Source organism: Salvelinus sp. IW2-2015, linkage group LG3 (assembly GCF_002910315.2).
Source record: "Salvelinus sp. IW2-2015 linkage group LG3, ASM291031v2, whole genome shotgun sequence".
NCBI lineage: Eukaryota > Metazoa > Chordata > Actinopteri > Salmoniformes > Salmonidae > Salvelinus > Salvelinus sp. IW2-2015.
The window spans coordinates 21478515-21499615 of NC_036840.1; the positions used below are offsets into that span (position 1 = coordinate 21478515).

A 21101-nucleotide genomic window follows, 5' to 3' on the forward strand; every position below is an offset into this window, starting at 1 on the left:
AAAGAAAAAAGTATTTAATAAGAATATTTCATTCATTCAGATCTAGGATGTGTTATTTTAGTGTTCCCTTTATTTTTTTGAGCAGTGTAGTTAGTGGTGTCATAGACATTGCTGGGAAGTAGCCTACTCACTTCAATAGTCACCAATGCATGGGGTCCAATTGTTGCAGATTCCACATAAAGCTAACATACATTGCTAGGCAGGCCAAAAGGCTATCTGGCAACTCTTTCAGACTTTTATTAACAAGGATGTTAATAAGTACTTGATAATGTCTCAGGTTAGCTCTGGTTCAAGGCGTTCGTGTCCGTTCAATAGTGAAGGAACGGACACTAACGCACTGGACCAGAGCTATCAACCAGGTCACGATACTTACCATGTTTGGTTGAACTTGAATTATCTTGATTTAGCTATTACCATTAATAAATGTAAGCAGGTGGTTGAAGTCAAACCTGTCTTAACCAGGATGCCCCTGGTCTGAATAATCGAGTTATTGTCCAAATGATCAAATTATTAGTTGGCTGTTACTACAGTTAGCTAGTAACGTTAGCAAACCCGTTTCAGTTTTTGGAGAAAAAAATTATGCCGATTGCTGGCAACTTGATTTTCCAGAACGGTTTGGTTAAATATGCAGTTTTTGTACGTGATTCTTTCGCCACAACAATCCTCGTCTTTGATTTTATTGAAAATATGACTAGTCATTCGCATGCTAATTAATTGCAACACCAATTTGCACCTGTATTGCTAGCCAGTAGTAGCTAGCTAGCAAGATAGGGAATGAGAAGTCCATCAACATAAATGTATTTTCAATTAGCATTAGACGAACGTTAGACAATAAGTTCTCTATGGTTTGATAAAATACTGTAATAATTTTAAATCGAAAAGGCATCGAAATGTGGCTAATCTTTGTGTCCGATGACTTCCACCTGCAAACCATTCACCGCGTGAAATTTGATGTGTGAATTTGAATTTGGCGGAGCCCGCGTCGTGTTAATTATGACAGGTCGTAAAGAGCGCTCATCGGTCGTAATGACCAAATTTGTCCTGCAGTCCTGTAAATTAAAGTCACTGTGATCATAACGAGATGATAAACAGTATCATTGCCATAGGACTCATTGATCAAACAAACAAGCAGCTATTTTTTAGATGCAGTTTGATCTCCATTTCTACAAGGTTCTACAAATATAATTTATACAGTATTTATTTGGTTAGTTTCCACACCGAAAAATAATAACTTGATCAGACAGTAATATGTTTTATTATACAAGGTCAGACGTTTACTGTTATTCAATATCCTTTATTTCAGGGACCACAATTCCTATCTGTTTCATGATATCCTTTTCAGATTTCCACTTTTAGTAAAAGTCACTGTCATCATCATCAATGTCATAATCTATCACTTGTATTTCATCTTCTTTCTTCAATGTTTCCCTCTCTTCCTCCTCTTGCTCCTTATCTTCCTCCTTCTCGTCATTCTCTTCATCCTTCTTGGTCTCTTGATCTCTCTTCTGGCGATAGTCCCAGTATATCCCAGTCAAAGTCTTTGCTGCTTCCAGAGAGACTTTGAGTTTTCCCATCACCTCTTTCTCTACATCCACACTGACAACTATTTAGGGAGAGAGAGAGAGCGAGAGAGAGGGGGAGATGGAGAGAAGGAGAGAGGAAGAGAAAGAGGAGTGGTAGAGATAGAGGGGTGAGTAGAGTAAGAAATGCAGTGCATAAGGGAGGAAAAATTATAGAATATGTCACAGAAATATTTACAACAATAGAAATATAGAATCTCACTGTCGATCTGCCGCTCGGTGATGTCATTTCCTGTCAGCAGCAGTTCCTGTAAGTCCAGGAAAGCGTGGCCAACGTCGGTACACTCCTCGTCATCGTCATCATCATCATCCATTGGCTCGTTGACCACTGTGAACTTCAACCTGGGTAGACACACATTATAGCATGCATTGACTCTATTGAAAATGGCACATACACATTCATGGGTATCATCCAGTGATGGCTGGTGGCACTTTAGATTGGGGACGGGGTCATAGTAATGGCTGTAAAGGAATGAATGGAACGGTATCAAACACACATGTGTATGATACCATTACATTCATTACATTCCAGCCATGACTATTTTCCTTCTCTCTCTCTTCTTCTTCTTCTACTTCTCTCTCTCTCCCTTCTCTCTCTCTCTCTCTCTCTCTCTCTCTACTCTCTCTCTCTCTCTCTCTCTCTCTCTCTCTCTCTCTCTCTCTCTCTCTCTCTCTCTCTCCTCTCCTCTCTCCTCTCTCTCTCTCTCTCTCTCTCTCCTCTCTCTCTCTCTCTCTCTCTCTCTCTCCCTCTCTCTCTCTCTCTCTCTCTCTCTCTCTCTCTCTCATCTCACTCTCACTCACTCACTCACTCACTCACTCACTCACTCACTCACCTGCCCTGGTTTGGGTCAGTTCCTTCCAGCATGGTGTACAGGTACTGTCTTAGTGGGGCTGCCTCAGAGCTGTCCACATAGATGACTGGGAGAATGAGGGAAATATAGAATATATGGTGAGACAGGGAATTTGAGCATCAACACCTACACCCGTCCAAACACACACAGACACACCTCGTGTGAAGTTGTAATGTATCTCCTCCCCGTCCGATGGTTTACGGAGGGACATGGGTGTCTCTGTGGTTTCCATGGGAACTCCCAGGAGGCGGTACTCCACATAGACGCGCTGCACTGACTCATCGAGAGCCACTCGGGAGGTGGGCTCAAAAGAGAGAGAGAGAATCTCCACTCTCAACTTGTCTCCCTGAAACACAGAAATAAAGATTTAAAGGAAATTTTAGAAAAATGTAAGATGTCTATTTTCTATTTTTCTCATTCTCACCTTAATCAATCAGTTGGTCACCAGACCCAATCGATTGATACATTGATTGATTGATTCTTACCTTTCTGATTCTCCTTGAAGATGGAGGAACAATGATGACATCACTACGGTTGGAGGTCCTTGATTCTCTGGATTCCATGACCTCACTATCCACTTGGGCTACAGAGGGAAGTAGAACCAATGACTGTTCATGACATCAGGATATTCTTATTCAACTCCAGGACAAGAGTACTTTATTTTTCTTAAATAGGATACAGATAGCACTGTAATGAATGATCACCTTTGTCACTTTTCTCCTCCTGCTCCTCCTCCTCCTCTTCCAAAGACACCTGTTCCAGTGAGGGGATATCCTGAGAGGGAGGAAAAGATAAAGATGTCAAACGTTCACTCTTAACGTATGATGATCAAATCATTATACTGTTTCTCTATTCCTTGCAGTCCTTTTAGTCGTATACAAACCTTTTAAATGTGATCCTGCTTTTGCAATTATTCCCTATAATTTGTTATTATTTTTTTACTTAAAAAAATTATATATATATWTTTTTTTAACCTTTATTTAACTAGACAAGTCAGTTAAGAACAAATTCTTATTTACAACGACGGCCAAAACCGGACAACGCTAGGCCAATTGCGCGCCGCTCTATGGCACTCCCAATCACGGCTGGTTGTGATACAGCCTGGATTCGAACCAGGGTGTCTGTAGTGACGCCTCTAGCACTGAGATGCAGTGCCTTAGACCGCTGCGCCACTCGGGAGCCCAATTGTCTTACCTACATGTTAGCATTGCTTATGGCCATTGTCTGCATTCAAATTTCTGCTATACTATCTATATCCACTCACCTTAAAATAACTCTTATCATCGCTGGCGGAACTCCTGGAGGAACGAGCTGAGTCAGGTCGAGATGGGGTCAACTCTGACACAGGCGAACTCTGACCTCTGACCTCAGGTGGCCTCAGAGGGGTCGCCTGCTTCTGGGAGGGCGTGGCTTGACTCGTCCCAGGTGTCAGAAGGAGTGTGGCAGGTGATCTAAGAGGCGTGACCCGTTTTCTCGCTGGAGACTGGAGGGGTGTGGCGACACTGGGTTCCGGGGATGTCACAGGTGTGGCTCGCTCTGATTGGGCGTCGGGTTGGGGTAATCGCAGCTTGATTGGTGGAGGACGGGGCTTGGGCTAACAGGTACAGAGAGTGATAACTCAGTATCTCTGAGTTTTTCAAATCTCATAATAGAGCAAATACTTTGTTGCATATTCAGATGATAATGGTTGGTTGTTTGTGTGCAAGTGTGTTCCATACCTGAATGCTGGTCTCTTTTTGTGCAGCAGGTCTGTCCATTCTGGGCTCAACAGCCTTTGACTGAAATAAGGAGAATATAAAGAGAGGTAGAAAAAGGTTGCATGAGCAAGGAGATGCTAACAATTAATGTGACCAGTCTATGTAAAAATGAAATGTGAACCATACCTTCACCCTAGGCTTGGCAATAGGCCTCGGCAGTTCCTCTGCTCTCTCGCTTCCTCTCTCCATCCTGTCCATCTCCTTGTGTCTTTGGGTGCTGTCCTCTGGTGGTTGGAAGGGGTAAATCCATCGTATGAACACGCGGACCATCCCCCGCGGACCGCCACCCGTGTCCCTCAGAACATAATCACCTGAGAGTAAGGAAGGAATTAAAGAAGGAAGGAAGGAAGGAAGCAAGGTACAGATGGAAGCGAGGTATAGCAGGAAGCATGGCTTCGGGGTGCGACCAAAGTTTCCCCTAGGTACAGATCTAGGATCAGCTTCATGACACAAACTGTTCACACCCCTCTTGTTGACGGAGAGAACATTTTGCAGGTTTAAAGCTTATATCCTGCAATTATATACATTTTGCCATAGGATGGAGACTTTTTTTGGTGCATTTTAAATGTAATTTCCTTCAACTCTACACATTTTGTCATGGTGTGCAGAGACAATTTTGCAGATTTAAAGCTAATTTCCTGCAGTTCTACACATTTTGCCATCTCTTATGTGTGTTCATGTGATATTTGAGTCACTCAAACATTACAGCACAATCATTTGGCAAAAAAAACTAGTAAATTTTTTTTTTAGCTGACATGGGCTAGTTGATCTGGACATTTCTGACAAGTTATACAGTGAGGAAAAAAAGTATTTGATCCCCTGCTGATTTTGTACGTTTGTCCACTGACAAAGAAATGATCAGTCTATAATTTTAATGGTAGGTTTATTTGAACAGTGAGAGACAGAAAACAACAAAAAAATCCAGAAAAACGCATGTCAAAAATGTTATAAATTGATTTGCATTTTAATGAGGGAAATAAGTATTTGACCCCTCTGCAAAACATGACTTAGTACTTGGTGGCAAAACCCTTGTTGGCAATCACAGAGGTCAGACGTTTCTTGTAGTTGGCCACCAGGTTTGCACACATCTCAGGAGGAATTTTGTCCCACTCCTCTTTGCAGATCTTCTCCAAGTCATTAAGGTTTCGAGGCTGACGTTTGGCAACTCAAACCTTCAGCTCTCTCCACAGATTTTCTATGGGAGGGGATGGTGTTCTTGGGGTCATAGGCAGCATTCCTCCTCCTCCAAACACGGCGAGTTGAGTTGATGCCAAAGAGCTCCATTTTGGTCTCATCTGACCACAACACTTTCACCCAGTTGTCCTCTGAATCATTCAGATGTTCATTGGCAAACTTCAGACGGGCATGTATATGTGCTTTCTTGAGCAGGGGGACCTTGCGGGCGCTGCAGGATTTCAGTCCTTCACGGCATAATGTGTTACCAATTGTTTTCTTGGTGACTATGGTCCCAGCTGCCTTGAGATCATTGACAAGATCCTCCCGTGTAGTTCTGGGCTGATTCCTCACCGTTATCATGATCATTGCAACTCCACGACGTGAGATCTTGCATGGAGCCCCAGGCCGAGGGAGATTAACAGTTATTTTGTGTTTCTTCCATTTGCGAATAATCGCACCAACTGTTGTCACCTTCTCACCWAGCTGCTTGGCGATGGTCTTGTAGCCCATTCCAGCCTTGTGTAGGTCTACAATCTTGTCCCTGACATCCTTGGAGAGCTCTTTGGTCTTGGCCATGGTGGAGAGTTTGGAATCWGATTGATTGATTGCTTCTGTGGACAGGTYTCTTRTATACAGGTAACYAYCTGAGATTAGGAGCACTCCCTTTAAGAGTGTGCTCCTAATCTCAGCTCGTTACCTGTATAAAAGACACCTGGGAGCCAGAAATCTTTCTGATTGAGAGGGGGTCAAATATNACTCCCTTTAAGAGTGTGCTCCTAATCTCAGCTCGTTACCTGTATAAAAGACACCTGGGAGCCAGAAATCTTTCTGATTGAGAGGGGGTCAAATATTTATTTCCCTCCTTAAAATGCAAATCAATTTATAAAATTTTTGACATGTGTTTTTCTGGATTTTTGTTGTTGTTATTCTGTCTCTCACTGTTCAAATAACCCTACCATTAAAATTAAAGACTGATCATTTCTTTGTCAGTGGGCAAACATACTAAATCAGCTGGGGATCAAATACTTTTTTCCCTCACTGTAGATAGCTCTCTAAGGTCTGCAATGACTGACATGACAAGAGGAAAACTGCTGATTCACTACCCAGTTTTAAAATTGCACCTTGTGCATTCAACGATTACAACTTTCAGGAGTAAGCTGAAAGCCCGACTGAGTTCCATAGGGGGGGCACCGTTTGGGAACCACAGACCTTTAGGATGAGTCACCTGAGAGGTCAGAGCATGAAGGTGAGACATACTTTTTATTTCTATGAATCAATATGATCTATTTTGTCTTTAACAATGTGATGAGTTTAAGGGTTTGCAGGGTTTTACTCCAGCTCAGCACTAAGGTTCCATGACGGATCAAATCAAGGGCACCCTGTAGCTCTACAGAATTGGTGATAGATAGGGTAGGATTACGGTTGATGACAACTGTCATTTTCTCACCTCTGATAGGTTGTCCTGCTGCCAGCGGGCGGAGTGGTATGGGTGTCTTGGCCAGGTAAGCAGGTGGAGTCTGATCATCATTGTCATCGAACACATAGACCCAGAGACTGCCCCCTCTTAGGTACTCCAGAACGTCAGTGGTCACGGCCAGAGGGTAGCTGACCGTGTCGTTGAACAGTGGGTTGGCGCTGCACGGTATTGTGGGGGAAGCGTGAGGCGGCAGGTCGTAGAGACGGTACACGAGGTAGGAGTCCGGAAGTAGTTCCGGCCAGCGGGCTCTTAGACCCACGCAATGCTCTAGCACCACCTCCAGCTCGTTGGGTATACCTCCGCCATAGTCAAATAGCTCCTGCTGTAGTGGAAAATAACATTGTGCACTGCATGAATTCAACCACCCAGTGAATCTTTGGTCTTTTAAGAGCAGAGCTAGGCTTACAATATTCCAGTAACTTTCCCCCAAATTCCCAGGTTTTACAGAAATCCCAGTTAGAAGATTCCTGGAATCAGGAGGAAATAAGCTGGATATCAGGACATCTTCCAAGTAGGATTTCTATAAAACCTGGGGATTTTAAATGACAGACCTGTTGTAAAATTGTCTCAGTAGCCTACCTCGCGCACACTGTCCTCCAAGCCTAGACCTCTCTGGGCCCAGATGGGGCTCCACTGTCTCTGTGGACTGATGGTCCTTCTGTCCATCAGTCTGTCTGTCATTCTGTCTGCTCCTCTCTCTATCCGTCTGTCTGCTCCTCTCTCTATCCGTCTGTCTGCTCCTCTCTCTGTCATTCTGTCCGTTCCTCTCTCTATCAGTGTGTCCATGGGCTCCGCAGGAGGGAAGAGACGCATCCAAAAGTCCAGGATCCCTATGACATCTCCCTCAGAGCCTTCAAGGGATAATAGGTGAGTCTCAATGATGGGCGCAATCATACTGGTTTACACAGTATGTCATATTACTGGTATACTGTATATCTAATGTTTCAGTTCTACTGGCCCACATTTGCATGGCCTCGCATAGTGTCTGCTAATAATGATGCACATTAGAACACATAAATAATAAATTGTGGCTATAACAATGGTTGATCCATGATAGCTGAAACCGTTGTTGCTGCAATATAATGACACCAGGTGATGCTAAGACTTACCTGCGATGTTGACTCGTCCGCTCACCCGCTCCCCTCTCCTCTCTACCGCTCCAACCAGTGGCACCTGCGCCCCCCCTCGGGTCAAGAAACGCACCCCTCCCAATGCCTGGTGCAGCTCCACCAGCACCCCTCCCCCCTGACCCCCCAGCCTCCCCAAATCACGAGCAGAGAGGGGGTACTTCGATGTGAATCCGTAGTTGGGTTGCCCTCCCGAAACCAGGGGTGTGGAGTGCATTTCAAAGTCCAGGAGGGCGTAGGTGCAAAAGGTCACAACCGCTTCACCTTTTGACCCCGCCCCTTTCCGGGCGCCCCCCATGGTCCGTAGCCCCCCAGGGGTGAAGGCTGCCCCCCTGAGGTGGATCTCCAAAAGGGACTCCCCCGCTCGTAGTTGAGAGAAAGTGGTGTCGTCTTCAATGGGCTGTACCACTTCCTGGTCCCCCCCCGGCCAGGTGTACTGTAGTGGTATGTTCCGTTTGTAGTTCCTAGGGCTGTAGGCTAACTCCTTCAGCTGAGCTTTAAAGAAGAAGAAAAAAAAGTGATTTTAAAGCTTTAGTAGATGACGCTCAATTACATTTTTGATATTAAAGGAATAATTCACTCAAAACTATATTTTTGTATTTTTTTCATTTCTGCCCAAAATGTTTTGCATGTCAGCAGTCAAGTTTTCAAGATATTGGACTTTTAAAAAGAAAAGTGTAACTTTCCACATCATGAAAATGAATCATATGATGCAAAACGCATCATCATTATGATGTGGCAAGTAATGTCGCGTTCACGTGCTAGTCAGAACGAGGAAACTCGTTCAACTTGCTAACTATTGTAGTTATACACTTGCCGCGTTCAATGAATCAGCAAGTCGGAAAGTTCAGAGTTTCCTCGTTCTGACTAGCATGTGAACGCGGCATTAGACTTTGCTTCTTGTAAATCATATATCTTGAAAACTTGACTGCTGACATGCAAAACATTTTGGGACTGTATCAACATTAGACTAATGAAAGAAATACGAAAGATCATTTTTGAGTGGATTATTCCTTTAAAGAATAATTATTTAGATACCATTTGAATGAATTAGTGATATCTTATTCAAACATTGCAAGTCGTCACACTTTATTATAGGGATCACATATTGAGGTACTATGCCCTTATGAGTCCCACATTGAGACCGCTTACTAAGAGTCTGTTTCTTGTGTAACTTGCTCTTATGGCTTACAATGAGGTTATTAAGGATTGGCCGGTAAAACATGACTTGTAATGTTTGAATTAGAAAACACTTAATTGAGACCTAATATATTGCCAATTAAGACATTATAAAGGCCTTAAAAGCTACTAATATACACACTTATAAACTACAAATTAGTGGCTAATATGTGTACCTTCAAATAAAGTGTTGCCACATTCTTCTTACCTTGTAAAGTGTTGATTTGCAAGGCTCTTCTTCCAAGTAGTTTATCTTTCTCCGCTACCCTCCTCTTGGTCTCCCCCCTCTCTCTTTCTGCTCTCTCTATCATTGTGTTCAACTCAGCCTGTGACAGGACAGGAATAGGAAGGAGAACAGAGGAGAGGGGGTTAAGATGGAAGGAAGGAAGGGAAGAGGAGAGTATTGAAGATAACCTTTATAATTACCTTTGTGTGTATGCAAGCGTCCATGCGTGCCTGTGTGTGTGTGTTAATAATAGTAATAATAATAATACATGGGATTTATATATCTCTTTTCAAGGACCCAAAATTGCTTTACAATTATAGAAATTTGAAAGGAAAACAGGTAGGCCTATCTGCCTACCTGCAAATCATTATTGATGCGGTGCTGCAGTAACAGTAAGTCTCTGGTCTTCTGTAATTCTAACACAGTCTCTGCTTGGGATGCCTGGAGGTCCCTCAGCTCTCTGGATGAGTCCTCCACCTTCGCATCAATCCCTAGGAACCGCAGACCCTCACGGCCCTCCTGCTGTAGCCTAAATGTCTACGAAAGGCATTACAAAATGCGCAGTAAGAGAGAACGTTAATAAGGTTTAAAGGACCTCTTATATTGTTGACTCGTTATATTGTCGTTATTTAACTAATCTGAGAAGGCACTAACCTTAATCTGTATCAGGGTTTCACTGAGGTCCTCAACACTCATGTCAAACTCCTGAGAGAAACGGAGGGAGAAAGAAGAAAAAGAAGAGAGAATGGGGAGACATGAAAAACGGAGCAAAACTGTTTTATAACATACAGTATATTATTACATTGATATTAACATATTCTTAACATGTTATTCATGTCAATAATAACCTCCCACCTTTGTGACTGAGTCCAGTCTCTTCTGCAGTGATGTCACTTCCTGTCTGTACTGTAGAACTTCCTGTTCCATTCGATCATGTTTTCCTCTAATCGACTCAACGGACTCTATGAAAATTCATATAAAAATTATTGTCAAACAATAGAATAGACTGCCTATGATATTTAGAACACAATTGATACCCAATAAGTCATGAGTTTTTCTAGACCACGTGACCTGACCAGGAAAAACCCTAGGTCTAGTTATATGCCAGGGCTTTGTCCAAACGGCACCCTATTCCCCATGTAGTGCACTAAAATTGGGAATAGCCAGTGTACCATTTGAGACACAGCCTAGGTCTGGTCACATGGCCAAGAAGAAACTCTTGGCTTTACCAATAAGCAGTACTGAACTTAATCTCTCTCTCCTTCACCTCTCTCCCTCTCCTGTTGTTCCTCTATCCTCTCTTTGTCCCGTTGCAACCTTTCTTTCTCCTCTTCCAGCCTCCCTCGTTCCTCCCTCTCCACTCGCAGAATCTCCTCAAGCCGTTTTATGTCCATCCTCCAGATCTCCTCTTTCTCTCTCTCCCTATCTTTTTCCAGCTCTCTCTCTCTGTCCACCTTCTCCTCCGCATGACTGTGGACAGATAAAGTGCTGAGAAGGAGAGAGAGAGAGAGAGAGAGAGAGAGAGAGAGAGAGAGAGAGAGGAGAGAGAGAGAGATTGAGAGAGAGACGAGAGAGAGAGAGAGAGAGAGAGAGAGAGAGAGAGAGAGAGAGAGAGAGAGAGAGAGAGAAGAGAGAGAGAGAGAGAGAGAGAGAGAGAGAGAGAGAGAGAGAAGAGAGAGAGAGAGAGAGAGAGAGAGAGAGAGAGAGAGAGAGAGAGAGGAGAGAGGAGAGAGAGAGAGAGAGAGAGAGAGAGAGAGAGAGAGAGAGAGAAGAGAGAGAGAGAGAGAGAGAGAGAGATAGAGAGAGATGGCAGGTGAAGAAAGAGAAAGACAGAAACAGTGTCGGTCCATTTACTATAGTTAATTAATTCCTCACCTCTCCAGGAGTGTATCATAGCTGTCCTTCAGTAGATTCTTCTCTCCTTCCAGGTCTGACACTCTCTCTTGGAACTGAATAGAATAGTATAAAGTTAGAAGTATTTGGCCTTGTATCAATGGGTAGGGAGGGAGAACTTCTACCTACTTCCTCCACCCCTACTTGCAGACTCGTTGCAATACCTCCTCGAGGGCTTGCATAGAAAGAGTGGCAGCGGTGAGCTGTCCCTCCAGTGTCAGCGCTCTCTGTCTCTCTTGTTTCAGCTGTTCACTCAGCTCCTCTACCTTCTCCAGCAATGCCCCCTGGCTCTCCTTCAGTGACCTCTGACCCTTTAGCGGACATATGGAATATTAGACGGTCAATACAAGTTCTTTCATGTTATTGGCTGATTGTTCATAGTTACACCGAAGGGTTCTCTTACTACCTCTTCCAATTGAGCTTCATAAGCCTAGAATGGGGGGGGGGGGAAAGAAACAGGGTAGAGGTTGTCAGTTTCTCATCATGATGAAGTGAAAGAATGGATGAACGAGGTAGAGAGAGCCCCCCACCTCTTGCAACACGTTGAACTTCTCCTGGCTGACACGCAGGGCAGCGCTCTTGTCTGACAGATGCTTCTGCAGGCGGATCATGTCCACATTGTCCTTTATAGTGATCCTGGAGAAGGAAAAGGTCCTCGTTTAGATTCACAACATACTACAGCTCAGAGGTGTGCTAAGAAGTAGGAATGGGTAAGTGTGTGTGTGTGTGTGTGTGTGTGTGTGTGTGTGTGTGTGTGTGTAAGCATGCTTGTGTGTGTGCATGCTTGTGTGTGTGTGAACTTCCCCCACCTGTGTCCGCCGGCCTGTTGTCTCCTCATCTCTTTCATACTGTCCTCTATCTCTCTCTCCTTCTCCCCAAGTGTGTCTCTCAGGGACTGGGCAGCCTGCTCCAGCTCTGTCACCCTCACCTTCTGGGTCTCGATCACACTGGACCTGCTGGATCAAAGAGGAAAGAAGACGGAGAAATATAGGAGGGAGCGGAAAGAGGAGTAGTTATGCTTCTGCTAAGGTAAGATCACACAGGCCACACAGCAAAGCATTGTCATCTATGGGTCTGTTAGTGTACTGTTAGGAAATTGATTTTGGTTTCATAGTAATACCACTTAGAATGAAGCAATGTATTAAATGACGCATGTATTCTAAGTGGTTTGCTTGTGTGGATATTGGAACATAGCCTATGAATCTGCCTCATGGGTTGCTTGCCTAACTACATCAGAGTGGTTTGCAATTATAATGGTCTGTTTTTATGCAGACAGGTAGTCACTCACGGACCTGAGGAACGTACAGTGGGGCAAAAAAGTATTTAGTCAGCCACCAATTGTGCAAGTTCTCCCACTTAAAAAGATGAGAGAGGCCTGTAATTTTCATCATAGGTACACTTCAACTATGACAGACAAAATGAGAAAAAAAATCCAGAAAATCACATTGTAGGATTTTTTATTAATTTATTTGCAAATTATGGTGGAAAATAAGTATTTGGTCAATAACAAAAGTTTATCTCAATACTTTGTTATATACCCTTTGTACTGACCATTCTTACTTAACACCACACCGAGAAGGATAAACTATGACATTTGAGGAGGGAGAAAATACCCCAGACACAACGTCCGTTGCAGTTCTTCTTGAGCTACATCCACAAAACTGATGTCTGCTCTGCTACCCTGCTACCATACCCCCCTTACAACGGCACAAATTATATATTGTGTCTTGAGTCTCATTTTTTACCCTACTGCAACAGACCATCTCTACCTACAATCCATGCCTCAATTGTCTCAGTTCACAAAATCCTTCTTTCAACCGTCTCCTCCCCTTCATCTAGACATCAGGGTGTCAAACTCAAAATACCCAGTGCCAAAATGCTTAAAACCTGAACAAAGTCGCGGGCCAACACTTGAACAAATGAAACACCGTTTATATGGACCCAAAACAAGTTTTGCCTTTAACATATGAAAGGGAACAAGCATCGCTTACTTACCCATACATATATTAATTTAATAGTGGAACATGCAAAAAATCGAATTTCAATGAAAAAAACACATTCAATGCATTCATTATAAATAAATTAAATGTAATTCCTGCTCAGGCTCACGTTTCTGAAACTGCTTGCTTTTCTCTCGGCCATACGAGTCACAAACTTTCATCATGCACTTTTCACGAACTCTCGCCTCATTAACGAGCCCTGAGTGTGGCTGATTTTGCTGATCTCTGCTCCACTCACCATATTAACTCAGCCTCACAGCATGCCTCACCTCTTCGATGTGGTCATTTAGCCATTCTGTTGTAAACCAAACTTCTTTTCATCTCCTCTACTTTCTGGTCCTTTGAGTCACTGTCCATGTACCTATTATTGGTTACATTTGGTGGTTTGTTTTTCATAGTGTCCGTCCTAGAGTTTGTACTCGCTTACTTACCAGCACCTTTGAGCTTCCAACAACATGACAAACAGTGTGTCTCTAGCGAAAAGGTGAAACAGCATATTCTGGCGCTCCCATGTCCAGAAAAGCTCTGCTCGCCATTTTTTTTGGGGAGGTGGGAGGGGAGTAGCGCGCCATTGAACGTACGCTCGTTGACCGTCGTATGTGCCCTTATTGATCATACTCGTCTTCACAGTAGGGCAGAGGCACAGACCGATGGATGTCTTTCTATGGGGTTGAGATCTGGAGACTGGCTAGGCCACTCCAGGACCTGAAATGCTTCTTACGAAGCCACTCCTTCGTTCGCCCGGCGGTGTGTTTGGGATCATTGTCATGCTGAAAGACCCAGCCACGTTTCATCTTCAATGCCCTTGCTGATGGAAGGAGGTTTTCACTCAAAATCTCACGATACATGGCCCCCATTCATTCTGTCCTTTACACGGATCAGTCGTCCTGGTCCCTTTGCAGAAAAACAGCCCCAAATCATGATGTTTCCACCCCCATGCTTCACAGTAGTATGGTTTCTTGGATGCAACTCAGCATTCTTTGTCCTCCAAACATGACGAGTTGAGTTTTTACCAAAAGTTCTATTTTGATTTCATCTGACCATATGACATTCTCCCAATCTTCTTCTGGATCATCCAAATGCTCTCTAGCAAACTTCAGACGGGCCTGGACATGTACTGGCTTAAGCAGGGGGACACGTCTGACACTGCAGGATTTGAGTCCCTAGCGGCGTAGTTGTTACTGATGGTAGGCTTTGTTACTTTGTCCCAGCTCTCTGCAGGTCATTCACTAGGTCCCCCCGTGTGGTTCTGGGGATTTTTGCTCACCGTTCTGTGATCATTTTGACCCCACGGTGTGAGATCTTGCGTGGAGCCCCAGATCGAGGGAGATTATCAGTGGTCTTGTATGTCTTCCATTTCCTAATAATTGCTCCCAAGTTGATTTCTTCAAACCAAGCTGCTTACTATTGCAGATTCAGTTTCCCAGCCTGGTGCAGGTCTACAATTTTGTTTCTGGTGTCCTTTGACAGCTCTTGGTCTTCGCCATAGTGGGAGTTTGGAGTGTAGTTTGAGGTTGTGGACAGGTGTCTTTTATACTGATAACAAGTTCAAACAGGTGCCATTAATACAGGTAACGAGTGGAGGACAGAGGAGCCTCTTAAAGAAGAAGTTACAGGTCTGTGAGAGCCAGAAATCTTTCTTCTGTTTGTACTGCCCCGAATCGCCTGAGCACATACCACACTACGGCACTGAACCAGGTCACCAAATACTTATTTTCCACCATATATTTGCAATAAATTATTAAAAATCCTACAATGTGATTTTCTTGGATTTTTTTTTTCCATTTCTGTCCTCGTCATAGTTGAAATGTACCTATGATGAAAATTACAGGCCTCTCTCATCTTTTTAAGTGGGAGAACTTGCACAATTGGTGGCTGACTAAATACTTTTTTGCCCCACTGTATGTCTGTTTAGGAGTGGTACAGTAGTGGAGGGGTGGGAGGGAAGAACGTTGGACGAATGTTGGACACTTGCTTCTCTACTCAACTGTTTTTTTGCTCATGGTCTCTTGCGTGCATACACGCACCCACTCTCTCCCTCTCCCTCTCTCTCTCTCCTTACAATGTCTCTATCGCTCCTCTGGTGTCCTCCAGGCTGAGGCCGTAGCGGGGCGGAGCTGTCTGTGCTGCTTGTCTGACTCCCCCCTGCCCATCCATTCCCCGCCCTGAAAGGAGAAAGGGGGAAAGGTGTCCTGTGTTGAAATGCATATTTCCTTAATTCCTCCATTATGATTGGATCGGTGAAAGCCTACAGAGGATCCACTGGATAGCTTTCACCAATTTAGTCAATCGATCAAATGTATTTTATAAAGCCCTTTTTTACATCAGCAGTTGTTACAAAGTTCTTATACAGAAACCCAGCCTAAAACCTCAAAGAGCAAGCAATGCAGATGCAGAAGCACGGTGGCTAGGAAAAACTCCCTAGAAAGGAAGGAATCTAGGAACAAACCTAGAGAGGAACAAAGCTCTGAGGGGTGGTCACTCCTCTTTTGGCTGTACCAGGTAGAGATTTAGTCATGTCACATCAGTGATGACGTACAGGGAGGGAGGACAATAAATAGAATTTCATAAACAATACTGTGTAGAATTATTTTCACATAGATGACTCAAAATACATGACTCAAAATATCGCTCTATAGTTACACAGACAGCTAAGTACCTCTGAGTCTGTGGTAACTCCGTCCAGGCCCCATGTCCATGATGTGCTGCCTGGCCATGCTGAGTTTGCTCTGCAGTGCCCCCTTCTGGCTCTCTAGGGTGGCCACACGCGCCTCCAGCTCCTGGATCATCTCCTCCATGTCCCCCTCCCTGACCCTGGTACCGGCCTCACCCGGACGCCCCTCCCTTAGACGCATCAGCTTGGTGGACATCCTGAGGAGAGAGGACATAGAGGATATACAGTCTGGTTTACAGTCTGGTTTTAGACCCCATCATAGCACTGAGACTGCACTTGTGAAGGTGGTAAATGACCTTTTAATGGCGTCAGACCGAGGCTCTGCATCTGTCCTCGTGCTACTAGACCTTAGTGCTGCCTTTGACACCATCGATCACCACATTCTTTTGGAGAGACTGGAAACCCAAATTGGTCTACACGGACAAGTTCTGGCCTGGTTTAGATCTTATCTGTCGGAAAGATATCAGTTTGTCTCTGTGAATGGTTTGTCCTCTAACAAATCAACTGTACATTTCGGTGTTCCTCAAGGTTCCGTTTTAGGACCACTATTGTTTTCACTATATATTTTACCTCTTGGGGATGTTATTCGAAAACATAATGTTAACTTTCACTGCTATGCGGATGAGACACAGCTGTACATTTCAATGAAACATGGTGAAGCCCCAAAATTGCCCTCGCTAGAAGCCTGTGTTTCAGCCATAAGGAAGTGGATGGCTGCAAATGTTCTACTTTTAAACTCGGACAAAACAGAGATGCTTGTTCTAGGTCCCAAGAAACAAAGAGATCTTCTGTTAAATCTGACAATTAATCTTGATGGTTGTAAAGTCAGTTAAACTTCAGTTAGTGCTAAATACGGCTGCTAGAATCCAGACTAGAACCAAGAAATTTGATCATATTACTCCAGTGCTAGCTTCCCTACACTGGCTTCCTGTTAAGGCAAGGGCTGATTTCAAGGTTTTACTGTTAACCTATAAAGCGTTACATGGGCTTGCTCCTACCTATCTTTCCGAGTTGGTCCTGCCGTACATACCTACACGTACGCTACGGTCACAAGACGCAGGCCTCCTAATTGCCCTAGAATTTCTAAGCAAACAGCTGGAGGCAGGGCTTTCTCCTATAGATCTCCATTTTTATGGAATGGTCTGCTACCCATGTGAGAGACGCAGACTCGTCTCAACCTTTAAGTGTTTACTGATGACTTATCTCTTCAGTAGTCATATGATTGAGTGTAGTCTGGCCCAGGAGTGTGAAGGTGAACGAAAGGCACTGGAGCAACGAACCGACCTTGCTGTCTCTGCCTGGCCGGTTCCCCTCTCTCCACTGGGTTCTCTGCCTCTAACCCTATTACAGGGGCTGAGTCACTGGCTTACTGGTGCTCTTTCATGCCGTCCCTAGGAGGGGTGCGTCACTTGAGTGGGTTGAGTTACTGACGTGATCTTCCGTCTGGGTTGCGCCCCCCTTGGTTTGTGCTGTGGTGGAGATCTGTGTGGCTATACTCGGCCTGTGTCTCAGGATTGTAAGTTGGTGGTTGAAGATATCCCTCTAGTGGTGCGGGGCTGTGCTTTGGCAAAGTGGGTGGTTATATCCTTCCTGTTTGGCCTGTCCGGGGTATCATCGGATGGGGCCACAGTGGTCTCCTGACCCCTCCTGTCTCAGCCTCCATTATTTATGCTGCAGTAGTTTATGTGTCGGGGGCTAGGGTCAGTTGGTTATATCTGGAGTACTCTCCTGTCTTATCCAGTGTCATGTGTGAATTTAAGTATGCTCTCTCTAATTCTTCCCTTCTCTCTTTTCTCTCTCTCTCGGAGGACCTGAGCCCTAGGACCATACGGCAGGACTACCGGCATGATGACTCCTTGCTGTCCCCAGTCCACCTGGCCTTGCTGCTGTTCCAGTTTCAACTGTTCTGCCTGCGGTTATGGAACCCCTACCTGTCCCAGACCTGCTGCTTTCAACTCTTAATGATCGGCTATGAAAAGCCAACTGACATTTATTCCTGATTATTATTTGACCATGCTTGTCATTTATGAACATTTTGAAAATCTTGGCTCTCTCTAATCTCTCCTTCTCTCTTTCTTTCTCTCTCTCGGAGGACCTGAGCCCTAGCACCATACGTCAGGACTACCGGGCATGATGACTCCTTGTTGTCCCAGTCCACCTGGCCTTGCTGCTATTCCAGTTTCAACTGTTCTGCCTGCGGTTAGGAACCCCTACCTGTCCAGACCTGCTGTTTTCAACTCTTAATGATCGGCTATGAAAAGCCAACTGACATTTATTCCTGATTATATTTGACCATGCTTGTCACTTATGAACTTTTGAACATCTGGCCTGTTCTGTTATAATCTCCACCCGGCACAGCCAGAAGAGGACTGGCCACCATTCATAGCCTGGTTCCTCTCTAGGTTTCTTCCTAGGTTTTGGCCTTTCTAGGGAGTTTTTCCTAGCCACCGTGCTTCTACACCTGCATTGCTTGCTGTTTGGGGTTTTAGACTGGGTTTCTGTACAGCACTTCGAGATATTAGCTGATGTACGAAGGGCTATATAAAATAAACTTGATTTGATTTGATTTGATATACATTGGGTGGTCTGGTTCAGCTGGGTTGTGTTCATCAGGGCACACCGTAGCAAAATGTTATGTAATGCAGAACAAAAAGAAGCGTGTCTCATTGGACAAGTACCTGCGTAGCCTCTGTTCCTGTGTGCGTGTGTGCTGTCTCAGTAGGTTGTTCTCCTCTTGCAGACGGAAACACTGGTCCTCCAGCTGCTCCCTGGGCACCTGGAACACCCTCTGACGGTCTGATGGAGAGGAGGAAGAAAAAGAGGGAAGAAGGAGAGGGAAAATAAGGGAATGGAACAGAGGTGAGGAAAAGTGTGGGGGGAGTGAAAGAGAAAGGGGAGAAAGAGGGGAAAGAGAGAGGGAATAAAGAGAGAGGGAGAGGTGGAAGATACTGACAGTGAAGAAGAGGAGAAAGAAATGTAATTAAGAGGGATGAAAGAGAGAGGGAAGAAAAAAGAGAGGAAGAGACTAGAGAAGGAAGACAAGAGAAGGAAGAAAGACAAGAGAAGGAAGAAAGATAGAGAAGGGATTAGAGGTGAAAAATTCCCAGAAATAGATACATTGTCATTTTGATCTGTGAGTTCCTGGTTTTGATCTGTGAGTTCCTGGTTTTGTTTGACCTTTTAACTTGAGCATCTGTGGTTTCTTCCATGACCTTCCGTCTCTCACAGAGTCTGGCAAAGGAGAGACAGACAGAAAGCGAAGGAGACAGGGTGTTAAACCACATTGCTTCAATCAAATCTATTTATTTCCTGATACTAACATTTGATACGACATGAATGTAAAATGTAAATGCACTGTTTTGTTCAGTTACTCATTTCTTCTGCATTCTTTTCTTCTCTTGTTCCCTCACTCTTCTCCCCCCACCCCCTCCCATCTCACTCTCCCCCACTCCATCCTTTTTACCTGGTACGGTGGGCATCAGCCCTCCTCTCATCAGCCCTACGTCCCTCACTGGTAGATCCCCAGCTGTCTCGTCCACTGTCAGAGACATGATTGGTCCTAATGAAGGTTCAGCCAATCACAATGCTTCTTTCTATGGAGATGGGGCCCTGGTGGTGATGTCATCACAGAGGATGGGACTGACATCACACGTAGTGGGTCGGTATGATCACAGAATCCTTTTTCTTTTGGTGCTTTCAGATAAACGACAGAATACGATGCAGTAGACTTCCAAATATTATGTTTGTTGTTCCTTACAATAATTTCTGAGCGAGGAGAAAACACACAGATGACTCATACATGACAGACAATAGATCTTAAGAAATATGCCTATTTACTCTGTACTTTTAACATAAATGATAGTAAGGGCCTTACCTTTGAGCATATTACCTCTACTTCACTGACATTTCAAGCCCAGACATTAAGCTGAATTCATTTTACAGCTCATTGAGCACAGCACAGTGTCAGCATGGTAGCTAGCAGTGTTGTCACCTACCTGTTTCGTCACAGTAGCATCCAGGTAGTCCAAAACGAAATGTGAAGTTACAGAAGAAGTGTTGATGATGATAAAGTCGATGCTGTTAAATGTTATGATGACGATACCAATTATGAAAATGAAGTAGTTGAGGGTTACATTTGGTCCCGTCACAATCTTCCAGGCACTGTAAGTGTCTCTAACTCAGCTACTATGATAGAGCCCAATAGAACTAATCCTTAGAATCCCTCCCCCCACTTCTCTCTCTCTCTCTCTCGCTCTCTCTCGCTCTTCTCGCTCTTCTCTCTCTCTCTCTCTCTCTCTCTTTCTCTCTCTCTCTCTCTCTCTCTCTCTCTCTCTGTGTACAGTCTCCAGCCGGTCTCATTTTTTTTGTCCCAAATGGCACCCTATTTAGTACACTACTTTTGACCAGAGCCCGATGGACCCTATGTAGAGAATAGGGTGCCATTTTGGACACAGTCTTAGTGTCCCACCTGCTCCTATACTAATCCTATCTCAGTCTTAATCTGATTAGCTAGGCTGAAGGAATGGTCTAGGATGAAGTTAGACACTGGGGTCAGTTTTTAGGTTTTGTCTTAACTGGCTGAGGTTAGGATTAGGAGAGGATAAACTGATCCTAGATATGTACAGACAACTGGGCAAGGAGGAGAGGGTGAGAGGGGGAGAGGAAGAGAGGTGGACAGGGGCACTTGTGGTTATTAGGTGAAGGGGGAGGAGGAGAGAAGGAAAGGAAGAAGGAGGGATACGTGACATTAGCAACATGCATGCCCCGCCCACCTGAGGATCTTTCCTTTTCAGCAATCTATTTCCTGTGTTTGAGGGGTGCAAAATCCACTTGTCACCTAATCAGTGGCAACCCGTCATTAACGGCAGGTGGGGCAGAACCTGTTTTGAGCCCCACATTTTTAGCAAAAAAAGTAGAAATATTAATACGTGACACATATCAGTTCGCAAACAATGTAAAAACATATATATCATTGAGTTAATAAAGCCGCAAACAAACATGGTCTCTTTTTTGTTTTCTTGAGTAAGGCAGCTCCAAAATGCAGGTGTTTCAGCCTAACTCTTTCTGTGGTGGTGGGGCAAGCCAGCAGAAAATACGGAGCGTTGCGCCGTGATTGGCTCAGTGTTCTGTCACTGGGGACACTACGTCACTGCAAAGTCTA

At 44.4% G+C, this 21101-nt stretch overlaps 2 protein-coding genes across 5 annotated transcripts in view; both read right to left on the reverse strand.

The window, feature by feature from the left end:
- The window catches only part of fam113 (family with sequence similarity 113), a 17261-nt gene extending 16235 nt beyond the window's left edge, over positions 1 to 1026 (reverse strand). For 3 of the 4 annotated variants that reach the window (XM_024012457.2, XM_024012466.2, XM_024012449.2), the window contains exon 1: positions 374 to 1025. Coding sequence is in view for 3 of the 4 variants with exons in the window: in XM_024012466.2 (XP_023868234.1) it covers positions 374 to 376 (3 nt within the window). In the remaining variant the exon portion in view is untranslated. Of the gene's footprint in view, positions 1 to 373 lie in introns of all 4 variants that reach the window. The other variant, XM_024012473.2, reaches the window with a different exon arrangement.
- Positions 1027 to 1236: 210 nt separating this feature from the next.
- Positions 1237 to 20141, reverse strand: rpgrip1 (RPGR interacting protein 1). The gene is made up of 28 exons (XM_070435204.1): positions 19932 to 20141; positions 19404 to 19633; positions 19118 to 19171; positions 18619 to 18736; positions 15926 to 16137; positions 15329 to 15431; positions 12076 to 12222; positions 11797 to 11902; positions 11673 to 11696; positions 11431 to 11577; positions 11249 to 11322; positions 10641 to 10861; positions 10229 to 10335; positions 10028 to 10078; positions 9731 to 9910; positions 9356 to 9473; positions 7951 to 8463; positions 7421 to 7692; positions 6812 to 7163; positions 4315 to 4499; positions 4150 to 4209; positions 3696 to 4025; positions 3136 to 3205; positions 2917 to 3014; positions 2588 to 2777; positions 2414 to 2498; positions 1783 to 1922; positions 1237 to 1603 (listed from the first exon to the last, which is right to left on the reverse strand). Exons 2-28 carry the CDS (start codon positions 19489 to 19491, stop codon positions 1353 to 1355), a joined length of 4296 nt encoding a protein of 1431 aa, XP_070291305.1. The 5' UTR covers positions 19492 to 19633; positions 19932 to 20141; the 3' UTR covers positions 1237 to 1352.
- Between the last annotated feature and the right edge of the window lie 960 nt (positions 20142 to 21101).

What these genes read in the sequence shown, in the direction of transcription:
- rpgrip1 (XM_070435204.1), bottom strand. Translation starts at nt 19,491, where the DNA reads ATGTCTCTGACAGTGGACGAGACAGCTGGGGATCTACCAGTGAGGGAC. An exon ending in GCTGATGCCCACCGTACCAG is followed by an intron (nt 19,172 to 19,403) that starts GTAAAAAGGATG and finishes CTCCTTTGCCAG; the next exon opens with ACTCTGTGAGAGACGGAAGG. An exon ending in GCAAATCAACACTTTACAAG is followed by an intron (nt 8,464 to 9,355) that starts GTAAGAAGAATG and finishes TCTTCTTTAAAG; the next exon opens with CTCAGCTGAAGGAGTTAGCC.